The 12,723-nt window shown below is 35.9% G+C and overlaps 1 gene segment (V, D, J or C); it reads left to right on the top strand.

The window, feature by feature from the left end:
- Window positions 1–2,192: 2,192 nt before the first annotated feature.
- Window positions 2,193–11,120, top strand: LOC107079535 (Ig lambda chain C region-like). The segment is given in 6 exon segments: window positions 2,193–2,353; window positions 3,410–6,477; window positions 7,265–7,412; window positions 8,441–8,749; window positions 9,244–9,294; window positions 10,144–11,120. Coding segments are annotated over 4 exon segments (420 nt in total).
- Window positions 11,121–12,723: the final 1,603 nt, after the last annotated feature.

The following is a 12,723-nucleotide window of genomic DNA, read 5'->3' as shown; positions in this document are numbered from 1 at the left end:
CTAACGCAGGGCACACACAGACATACTCATAAAGGACAATTTGATAGACGATTAACCTGCCAGCTCGTCTTTGGAGTGTGGGAGAAAACCCACGCAAACGTGGGGAGAACTCACAAACTCCATACGCCAGGAATTTAACCTATGGCAGTGCTAGCATTAGGTAGCAATGCCAACCACAGTGCCAAACAATTTAAAGATAATTTGGAACAGAAATCATTCTTCAAGGACCAGTGTGCCCCTTCATTTAAAAATTACTTGCTTAAGTGAACAATTACATTCACAAGTGTTCCTGATCTTTAAACAACAGGTGGTTTAGGGTTACCTATAAGAATAACTGGATTAAGGATCTCAGGGAAAAGGGCTGGTGACCACTGCACCATAAAATCAAATTAAAGCGTGCATTTAGTAAAATATGCTTCAGAAAGGTTTTCATGCTTGAAATTACTTTTAAAAAATCCTTAAGGCAGTAAAGCAATATTGTTTATATTGTGCCATCCCACATTTTTTATCACATTATATTTATATCATATACTTACAATTTGTTATAAGAAACTTTTAATTTGGGAGAGAAATTCTTATGTATATTCAAGTGATAATACAGTATTTACAGTATATAATCCATATTGTCATAATATTGATTTTTTTTACTTATTTATAATATATATGTCTCTGGCTCCCCATGATACTGCATTATATAAAGCGGTTAGAAAATGGATAGATCTATATATGTGCAATTGTATCCAGTGTTCTGAATAAATGATGAATGAAAGTTCCATTAACAAATATAAGTAAACAATAATTATTAACTTAATAATAACTGTCCTTCGGATGAGACGAAAAACCGAGGTCCTGACTCTCTGTGGTCATTAAAAATCCCAGGGCGTTTCTCAAAAAAAGTAGAGGTGTAACCCCGGCGTCCTGGCCAAAGTTCCCATTGGCCCTTACCAATCATGGCCTCCTAATAATCCCTATCTATGAACTGGCTTCATTACTCTGCTCTCCTCCCCACTAATAGCTGGAGCGTTCTGGCACACTACGGCTGCCGTCGCATCATCCAGGTGGATGCTGCACATTGGTGGTGGTGGAAGGGAGTCCCCATTACCTGTAAAGTGCTTTGAGTGGAGTGTCCAGAAAAGCGCTTTATAAGTGTAAGCAATTATTATCATTATTATTATCAATTATTGGTACATACATTATTCAGTTAGAGTAAGTACCAACATGCTCTTAAATGAGTTAAATGTAACATATGAAATTTTATATAAGTATTTTTTTGCTTAGTGCACAAAATATTGTAGCTGATCTATAATATATGAGTCTCAGTTTCTTGCAATTTAGAATTTAATTAACTGTACTCACAAAGTATTCACTGAAAAATAAAATGTCATCTTGAAAGGCCTGGGGAGTGTGGAATGGAAATCAATTGTTTCTAGTGGTGTCTGCTCAAAAACACACTGATACACGTCTTCATGTGATAATGTATAGAGCCTAGAGAATACTCTGATTGAAAGGCAGTATGTAAGAATAAAATTGATTGATTGATTGATTGATTGAATATCACACAGAAATGCGGAGTATGCCGCTGATCAGAAATGAACATACAGAGACATGCCGGTGATATAAAGGAAATTTTTACAATGAGTAATGTCTTAGCACACTTCAAAAACAACCCTTGTTCCCAGACCAAGATGTCCTTGGCATGGTTTTCTCTATTTTCCATTTTTTAGTAATTTAGCAATGGACATGGAGTGACCATGGGGGTGAAGGACAAATGTTATTGTTAAGAACTTACAAACATCGCACAAAAATTAAACATATGTCGAACTGTAAAGATCCTGAAATGTTAATGGTTTCTAACTGACAAATTGAGCCTGTTTTGCAAATATTTCAACACCACAAATGTGGCACAGTTGTCTACAATGGTCAAAAGTGCAGAACACAACTAATTCAGATCCTACCTAGTAGACTTAATTTGTTATCTTTTTGGCAAATAATACCTTTCCCGTCAGTGACAATGTGGAAAGATATTGTAGTAATCACTAAATCCGGGTTACTAATGTTATTTTACTGGAATCTGTAGTGTTTCCTTTTGCAAACATTGCATCACAGCTGGAACAAGTGGTAATCAGTAACTCACAGGAAAAGTCCACACTAATGTGTCAAGCGTTTTGTAAATGTTGATACTATGCTTTCCAATATTTGCAATACTAGGCTTTGATTTTGTATATATTGGTGTGTTCCACAGTCAAATCACCACTTCTGTACTAGAATCACCACATCTGTGCTGAATTGCTGAAAATGCTGAAGGTACTGCTTTTCCTGACTCTCTGTGGTCTCATCATGGAGCCTGTTACAGGTAAGCAAAAGGGAACCTAGAACTCAATCCTATTTCCTTATTATACAAGAAGTATTAATGTGGTTCTACACATCAGATATTTGATTATTAGAAACTGGTACCAAGACATTATATTTCTTTGCGTTCATTTGTGGAAATACTGATATTGTTTTCTTTTTTTCGCTTTTATTTTTGATATATAAGTAATAAATGCTGGTGACATGACAGGTATTTCTTTTTGTTATAGAGAAGGTGAAATAAGTTGAAATAATTTATTCTCCTTGCTTGAAATACTGTGGGAAATCTAAAACAGTTTTTAACATAAATAACAAAAGTAACCACATTTCAGGCAAGCATGAAGACTTTGCTATTTATAATGGAGAATTGTTAATACTATATTCTCTTTTAAATACAATTATTGCATTTATTTTGTTTAAAATATTCAACATATAAATATACTTGACATTGTGAAATAAAACTTTTCTTGAGAGTGCAGTGAAATAGTGTCACATACCCAAATTAAAGAGTTCAAAAAGCAAAGGATGAGATATGTCATAATGCTTGTAATACTAATATTATCATACAATTTACAAGAATCACTCTTACTTTCGATGTGCTATGTGTCATTTCATGGCACTTTCAAAATGCAGAATTCCATATCTTGTTACATGAAAATATTCACTCTTTCACTCAATTTTAAAATCGATGCAAACTAAACCATGTCATGCTAAAACTAAGCTATGGCCAAATAATCTACTTTCTGAAGTAGTTTTCCATCATGATTATTTTAAAAAAGGAGCTGTTACAGTTTTAAAAGTTGTCTTGTACAAATTCTGCACATCCATTAACAATGTATTTAATTTGTAAAACCAAAGCTGCATCAGAAAATTATTTTGATGGGCTGAAAAATATCCCATTCTTTTTTTTATATCAAAGTCTATCTTCAAATGCATACACTCCAGAGTGCTATTAGATAATATCTCCATTTCCTGGGTGGTTGAAGGCACATTGAAGGCTAAACCTCAGTGCGCACAAGGTGTGGTGGCATTTTACTATTGTGACCTTCTCTGGTTTTAGGCATAATACGTGACACCTTCCAATGCAAGGCAGACCGGGGAGACTGCCGGCGTTCAGGATCCTGCTTTACATATGAAAAGTGGATAGGAACCTGCAACAATGGACTCTGGGCCTGCTGTAAACAAAAATGAAAAACATCATAGAACAACCAGATTCTCATGTGCCTTCATTAACACTGAACCAAACACAAGTTCAACCTGTTGGTTTTCTTGCTTTGAGAATTGACATGACTTGTATTTAACAAGACATGCCTGTTGTATTCTGTGTTAATAAATGCTTTCATTGAAATGCCTTTTTTGTTGTCTTGTTTCTTTGTCTTGTAGAAAATATTTAGTATTCAAACCAGAGTTCTTTAAATAGGAAAAAGAGGGCTTTCCAGGCAGGTGACAAGGAGGAGCTGAAGCGAGCACAGAAAGAGCTGAAGGCGTGAGTTAGGGAGAGCAAGGTGGCTTATGGGAGGAAAATGGAGGACAGGCTGGGGCAGAGCAATGTGAGAGAAGTGTGGAATGGCATGAGGAAGATCTCCGGATACTAGTTGTCTGGCGGCCAACAGAGTGAGGGAGGCCTGGAGAGGGCCAATGAGCTGAATCTTTTCTTTAACAGATTCGATACAGGGTCCACTGTCCATTCACCTCACAGGCCTTCACCCCAGACACCCTCTTCATGTCCTCAGTCACCCCATCATGTGATCCCGCCTACTCCTACTCCATCTTCCCCTGCCCTAATCAACCTGACCAGGTCAGAAGGGAGTTGAGGAGACTCCACGCAGGGAAGGCAACGGGTCCTTATGGTGTCAGCTCCAGGGTGCTAAAGATCTGTGCGGACCAACTGGGTTCAGTGCTACAGTACATCTTCAACCTCAGCCTGAGATTAGAAAAGGTTCCGATGCTCTTGAAGACATCTTGCCTGGTGCCAGTACCCAAAAAGGGGCACCCTAAAGTCTTGAATGACTACAGACCAGTGGCACATCACATCGAATGAAAACTCTGGAAAGGCTTGTACTTGACCACCTCAGAGCCCTGGTGAGTACAGTACTGGACCCCCTGCAGTTCGCCTACCGGTCACACCTGGGAGTGGAGGATGCAGTCATCTATCTGCTACACAGAGCTAACTCTCACCTGGAGAAGACGGGGAGCATTTTGAGAGTTATGTTCTTTGACTTCTCCAGAGCCTTTAACACCATCCATCCACCTTTACTGAGAGATAAGCTAAGGGCGGCGCAAGTGGACACTCCCCTGCTGTCCTGGATTATAGACTATCTGACCTGCAGGCCACAGTATGTACGGCTACAGAGCTGTGTGTCTGAACAGATTGTTAGCAGTACTGGCGCTCCACAGGGGACTGTCCTTGCTCCATTCCTGTTCACCTTTTACACCTCTGACTTCAGGTACAACTCTGAGATGTGTCATCTGCAGAAGGTTTCGGATGACTCTGCAATTGTGGGGTGTATTAGAGAGGGGAGGGAGGAGGAATATAGGAGCTTTATGTATTTATTTATTTTTATTTATTTGTTGTTTTTTGTTTTATAACTATTCTGATGTCTGTTTTGCTTGTCTTGGGCTAGACTGCTGTAACACATCAATTTTCCTTACGGGATTAATAAAGTATTATCTATCTATCTTATACTGTAGGGAATTTGCCAGGAAATGTAGGTGTGGCCTCAGTTTCTGGGAATACTTTTCTCAGACAGAATCCCAAAATGGTGTGATTCTCTGTCTCTTTCTTCTCCAGTTCGTTGTTTACAGTGAGAGGGTGTCATAGAAAAATAAGCTAAGATAGCAGCTGATTTTTTCATTGCAGTTTTGAGAAAGCAAGGTTCATGAGTACCAGGTTACAAGTGGAATGACTTTCTTTTCAAAAATCCACACTTACACAGGCTTTACATTTGAGTAAAAAGAAGACTTTGAAATGAAAATGACGTTTTAAATCCATATACACTAATATATACATATACACTAATTTTCATATAAATTATTCAATTTCACATACTGTAAATTATTTGGTTCTTTTGAAGATGTTCAGTTGTAAAGAGCAGGTGTGATGGGCTGTATGTTCTTGTGAAACTTGTGGGAAATGAAAAAGTACAAGACAGTGTTTACCTTTGATCAAATGGGTGATACCAAGTCTCTAACCTCAAAGAAGAATTGTGCTTAACAAAGCTAAACAGATGTATCTCTTAGTTAGCATAACACTTAGAAAAGACAAGTACCACATAATATCTTTAAATTATGTTGACAAGAAAAAACTAGTTACGCGATATATACATGTGTTAAATACATCAAATGTCTGTTCCAAAAACAGAAATCAATGGGGATTTAAACAGAAGCATACTTTCTTATCTACTTCAGAAAGGTATCATTATGTTGGTGTTCAAAGAGTTGTGTTGACCTTAACAGTCATGTTGTTCCAACATCTACTCTTTTAAAATTGGAATTTTCTGCCTACTCTAAAATTGAACAACCCTCTGTCAGTATTATCTCTAAAGCTAATTGACATGTAGTTCTGCCACCACTGAACTTCTGAAGTCTAAAAAAGCAATTTAGACAGTGAGCTGCACTTGAGCATGCTCCAGGCAATATCTATGGGATTTCAGTAAGGGTCAGTTCTCAAATATAGCCTCAGAGGCTTGTTTTTTTTTCCTTATCTCGATTACTTCTTATTTAACACTTACAGTAAATGGGGGCTGTTGTTTCTCAACTAGAATCAACTTTGTAGTTCCCAGCAAAAATAGCACTATTTTGAAAGTTTGGGACAATGTGTGATGTTTTTTGTGTATTTACATAGCTCTCCCCGGACAATGAGGAAAGTAAACATTGAGGAAAACACATTTGAACAAAGGGCTTTGCTAATAATTAACTCAAGTTAAATGAAGTCACTGTTAGATCATTAATTCCACCTTATCAAATATAGAGTAACCAGAATATACTTACTTATGCCAGCCTTGAGATGAACCATGGCATAAATTCAGAAACAGACATATAGACAAAAAAGGAAGAAATATAAGAGGAAGCAAGGACATCAGTATCATTCATCATCATTATTCAGCATCCTCAACTTCATCAAATGCTGTGAGCGTGTACCTCTTTCCAATCATGCATGAAATCAGATTCTGTCCAGGAAATCCAAATGCTGAAAGAGTACCAGAGTGTCAGCTTTATTGTATAAAAAATTCTAAATTGCTTTATTGTGGAATTTGCAGTCTAAAAATAAATCTCCAATTTAAGTGATGCATTGTGTGAATAGGGAAGTTGGTTCTCATTCAATTGTGATCAACTGTATAGATGTGAAGGTTTAGTTCTGATTAGGATCTATTTAGTTTATTAAGATGCAGGGTTTTGCTCTTTCACCTATTAAAGTGTTTTGTATATTATGTTTATTTTGTATATACTGTATTAGAATCTTTAGAAAGTTGGGTTCTAGAACTCACAGACCTGTGAGTGTCTATAATGTTTATAGTGTAACTATAGGGGTTTATATTAGCAGAGTGTTCTCAAACTTAATACAGTTAACACAATTGTGAGTGGATAACCTTCCTAACGTATTTAATTTTCACTTGAGAATTATCCATTTACAGTACTGGATGTGCTCCATTTGAACACATAGTGGTTAGTTCAGATCATTCCTGATCCTTAGTTGTAATAAATAGGCCACATCAGCACTGCAAATTGTTGTTACTATTTACCTAAGAGGTTTTGTTTCCAGCCAGGGAGAAAGCAGTTGTAGACTAGTTAACACATATTTTAACAAATTATGCTTCTTTTCTTCAGATGTTCAGAGTGCTGTTGATGAAACTGTTAAAAGTGTCTTTTGAAGTTTTTCTTTCTCCCATTATAAAAACCTTCCTTTTCTTGGCAGATTGCCATCAGATTAAGTTGCTTTCCAGCAAGTGAGTATAATGTCACCTGACCCTGACTTCATAAGCACTCACAACACAGTGACCTCATTAAAACTGCACAGTACAGCAGGATGCTGCTTAGCATCCTTATCATAGAGCTCATGGCAAGTAAGTAGCAATATTATTTGTACTAACATATTTCATAGCTTTTAAAGCAAAAACATGACGTGTTTTATCTTAATTAATTAAAAAACATGACAACTTAAATCTCATTTCACATTCACCACGTTTGAGTCATGTATTATATGCAAATGGAGAAAGTGTGATGCTTTAATATGGATTATGCATGTTTCATGTATTGGTTTTATATGGCATTTAGAGCTGTGAAGCACAGCATTTACAAAGAGTCAGTCTGAAGTGAAATATAAGAGGAATTGTGAATGAGAAAGCTTCATTTTGTTATTTTTGTAGTAGTTCGCTCTTGATATACAGTATTATGCTATAGAAGTTACAGTAGTAAGCTTGCAATGTTTCATCTTCTCACAGAGTATTTAAAAAACTAAAGTAATTCACAAATTAAACAAGCAATCACTTTAATTTATTGGAAAGTTTTTTTCATATAGCAGTTCTGTCAACACATGAGACAACTATTTAAAAAAACAGTAAACATGATGTGCATTTCGTTACAGCATCATAGTGTTGAGTACTATAGTCATTGAAAAGACTGAAAATAAAAATCCATATACAGGAACCAGATACTCAGAAGATTCTTGATACTGTTGTAGATTCTTTGCTTAATTTGTTGTTTAAGCCATAACTGCACTGTGTTTTGGACCTTGTGATCACCGACTTTATAGACCGTCTTTCAGAGTTCCATGGAGGAGAAAATCAGACAGTGGAAGATATAGTAGAGGTTGAAAGTCTGTTCCGGTAGTGGATGGGCAGAGGACAAAGAGTGATCTCGCATTTTAATGCTGCAATATAACACCCTGCTTGACTCTCCATTTTCCTCAAAAAGCCAGTGATTGTGGTTCAATGCTTTATGAAGTGTTGAAGGATCACATATCCCCTATGCCATCTCAGCGAAATGACAGATTTGATAGGGAACCTCTATCATAGGTCTCTGAATACAGCCATCCAAGAGTCAAATTAACACAACCCTAAAATCATATTTTTTTGCCAATGTGTTGCACTAGTGGGAGTGGATGCCAACATCTTCGCTACACTAGCACCACCGTTTCACAATCCAGATGGCAGAAGCAGAACTATTCTGGTGTGTCTGGTTAGTGACTTCCTTCATAATGATGTTGAGGTGACTTGGCTCTCCAGCGGATCCAAAGGATCTTCAGACTACATAACCTATAATGTTGCAAAGGAAGAAGATGGGACGCACAGTGCTATTTCACTCATTGAAGTTGCCTCAAATGAATGGGATTCTTACACCTGCTTTGTGAATTACAAGAGCACAGCAATGCTTATCAGCAAACACTATGCTGACTTGACTGGTAAGATTTTAAATCATTGTTTACTGTCTACCTAAAGACCAGAAACTGACTGCTTTTAATGTTCCTGCCTTTTGCATTGAAAGAAATGCATTCAGAGGAAATGTGTTACACAACTTTTGCTAAAATTAAACTCATGAATAGAAAAAAATAGTATCTGAACACTGTTTAAAGCATATATATGAATTTCTACTAAAATTAAAATTGCAAAACAATCTGTATGTGACCGAAGCAGTGATTCAAATAAGATGCTTCCTTCAAATTTCAACCATAATTAAAAATGTTTACTCTTAGGCTACATTTTATAAGATAAAATATGTGACTTTACCTGATTTTTGCTCAGCACTGTTAAGGAGAACAGTGAAACATTGAAAAAAGGGGTGAATACTGAATGGTCAGCACTGCTTGAAAATCAAAATAATTGTGTTGGGACTGTGCAGTAGAATACATTATGGAAAGATTTGCAAAATTACAATATTTCTACTTTTTCAATTCAGAAAATGACTTGGACAACACATGTTATGCAGATTTATGGAATGTCACTCAAGGTAATCTTGCAGTATTCTAACATTATCTTCTATCTGTATGCAAAAAGTATAATAAACAAGCACTATTGAATAAAAAGGTGAAAGCATTTTAGTGAAGCTTCTTTCATGTCAATTTGGTTAGGTGACAGTAATATTTGAATAGATGTACTTATATGGACATGTATCATAAAATGAAAACAGAGTATCTATATTTTGTGGAATTTAAATTGTTTGTTTTGTTGAGGTGGTGTTTTGTTTCATAAAACACTGTTTTCTTAAACAGTACTTAAGGTATGTTCACTACACATGTCACATGGGACTGAGAAATTTTGTAATAATGTCCTTACAGTAAATCTTGATTAAATTAAATAGTTAACATCCATTTTAAATGGATGTATTATTAACATTATAGTCAATGTATTTTAATCTTAAACAGTACTTCATGATTAAATTTGCAAATGTGAAACAAAAAAGGTGAATGACAGAATAGCATATATCTTTATTTTACAATAAATAGACAAAAGTTTGTAACATGAAAAACAATCTTCGCAGGTATTCAGAATCATTCGGAATCTGTATTTATCTTGGCTCTGAGAATTCTTCTTTGGAAGAGCATTATCTTCAACTTTATGATGACTGTGATACTGATTATGGAATGGTAAGATGTTCACAGAGAATTTTACTAAGATTCTATACTAGTGCAGGATAAACTCAATAAGTAAGTTATGTATTAATCAAAAATCTTATTTTAACAAATTATTTAATATGAAAAACATTTAAATCATGAACATCTTCTGTGGCACCAAATGGTACCAAATAACTATTGAAATGGTGAATTGAATTATGTAAAAATTGCTTGTTTTTTTTTAGATGGCTTAACTGGTCTAATATAAACGAGGGACCTGAAAATGTCTACACAATCTACGCTGGAGTTCTCCACTTCTTGAGGTGCTACAGTTCCCAGTGAAGACATGAAGTATCTGACAACGAGGAGTTCTGTGGTTTACCAGACTGCATCAGTATTGATGAAATGATGCTAAGCGAGAGAACTTATTTTCAATGTCATTTAAATAGATCTTTTATTGGGACAATTGAAGAAGTATGTACTGAAGATGTAAAAGGAGCATACTGTAGTCACGATATCAGTGTGCACATTTATATTCACCCAGTTGTTACAAGAGTATAATGAAACGTCTGTATTATACCTACTAGTGTGCACCAGACATACAGTATAGGAGATTCTGATTTTGGCTGATGAGGAGAGGATGTGTCTTTTCATAAGATTTTATGTAAGCTGTGTAACAGACCAGCATGAAAGCAGTGTTTTCTTATGACCTTGACATTTTAGATATCCAAGCAAATAAGCAAATTACTTCATCCAGTAGAGCCTCATGATGCATGGCAAAATTTAACAGGTAGACAAAGGACACAGGGCAACAAAACGGCATAACCTGGGCCCTTCAAATGTGTAATATCAGGTTTTCTCCTGTTTCACAATGAAAGGCATAAGGGAAATAACTCTACCATTGCAAAGCAAACTCACTACCTGTATGGAAGATTTCCCCACCAACCTAGGTCCTCATGCAATTCAATGTGTGTGGCAGAGTCTGAGAACATCCTTGATTCAGCCTTTCTGCAACTTGTTGTGCATGAAACCATCTTCTTAAAATAGCTTTTCATTATCCAATAAATGGTCGATATTTATTTAAAATTTAAAGGAAAGGAAAGGTTCTTTGTATTTAAGATCTATGCAGTTTTTTTACTTTATACCTGATGGCTACATAGAATGTTTTTCAATCACATTAAACCACTTTTGGCAATAAATTAAGACAAAGGGAAGATTTAAATCTTTGTCTCTCTTTTTCTTTATATGCCTATGTTTTTTGTTTATCCCTTGCAATTGTAAGTGGCAATTTGGTTGTGGGGTATTCTAGAGGACCAGGTTTCATACAGATATTCCACAATACCTCCTTACTAAAAATAACTCAATTGTTTTCACTGTAACTTCCTGAAAACTGTAATTTTCCGATTTTTAAACATTTTTTGGTACTTTATAATTAAAAAAATATGACATTTTGATTTTCACTAAATGTAGCAATACTGATTGTTTCAGAAAATAGGTTTGATTAGTGATTAGCTTTTTAAGTTTCTGCAGACAATTTGGTGGTGGATAACTAAATAGGCAACAGCTCGAAAGACGCTGATCAATACAAGTATTTGTAAGTTACATGATAATATATATACTGTGGATGTATGTGCACTGTGGACTGGTTACTCTAGTCATCCATTTTCTAACCTCTTCTTGCAATTCAGGACTGTGGGGGAGCTGGAGCCTATCTTGGCTGGCAACAGCTGCAAAGCAGGGTACACCCTGGACAGGACGCCAATCTGTCTCAGGGTAGACAGACATAAACATAGGCATAGACATGCACACATTCACAACTGGGCCAATGTTACCAGAACCCAGTTATCCTTCCACTATGTTTTTGGACAGTGGGAGGAAACCAGAGAACAAGACGGAATCCCACATGAACTCTGGGAGAACATACTGTACAAAAAAGAGGTAGGTAGGACCCCAGGACTAGAATTATACCCTGGGCCCCAGTACTGTGAGATAGCAATGCTAACCAGTGTGCCATCATGCTACACTGATGGACTAGCTACTGTAATAAGGTACTGTATTTCTAACTATAATCATTAATGAAATATGGCACAGATTACATATTCTGTGGAAAAAGTAACTTGGTTACTTTCCGGTACTTCTTTACAAAGGTCTTCTGCATTGGTTCACACTGTTTCAGTGAGTGCTGAAGAGGTCTGGACTGTCTGATACTCACTCTGACAATACCAAGTATTCTAGTCACTATACATCATAGTCAGAAGAATAATTAGGGCTAGGGTTAGAGTTTAGGACAAAGTTAAATAAGTTATAGATACATTCAGGCTTAATTCTCGGATTAATATTTTGTTTAGGTTTGCAAATAAGGTTACAGAGGGTTTATCCATTAAACAATTCAGACATCAGGCTAGTAGTGGAGTTAAGATTGGGGTTAAAGCTAAGCATAAATTAATAATAGGGTTTAATTTAGTGTCAGGGCTAATTTGTCTGTTATAAATGTTCACAGTTTCACTCTTTTTTACCAAAATAATGACTCACTTGATGATTTGGCAGTTACAGTAGTTACATTAAAATTTTGAAATGCTAACCTAACAAAGTGCATGATCAGACTCAGGGGCACAAAATCAAGTGATATGCAGGTTATATACAGTGTCATTCATGTAATATTCTCATTGGTAGGATCATCATGTATGCCATGCATGTCAGGTTGACATACAGTAGTCAACCATGATGGTAACCTAATTATATTTAAAACTCGGTGAGTAAAAGTAAAAGTCAGTAGATATGAAAAATAAACAAAATCTATATTTCTGCATGAATTACCAGAGAAC

Source organism: Lepisosteus oculatus, chromosome 3, assembly GCF_040954835.1.
Source record: "Lepisosteus oculatus isolate fLepOcu1 chromosome 3, fLepOcu1.hap2, whole genome shotgun sequence".
NCBI lineage: Eukaryota > Metazoa > Chordata > Actinopteri > Semionotiformes > Lepisosteidae > Lepisosteus > Lepisosteus oculatus.
Note: the sequence above shows the minus strand (reverse complement) of the source record. Positions and strands in the feature narration are given on the sequence as shown.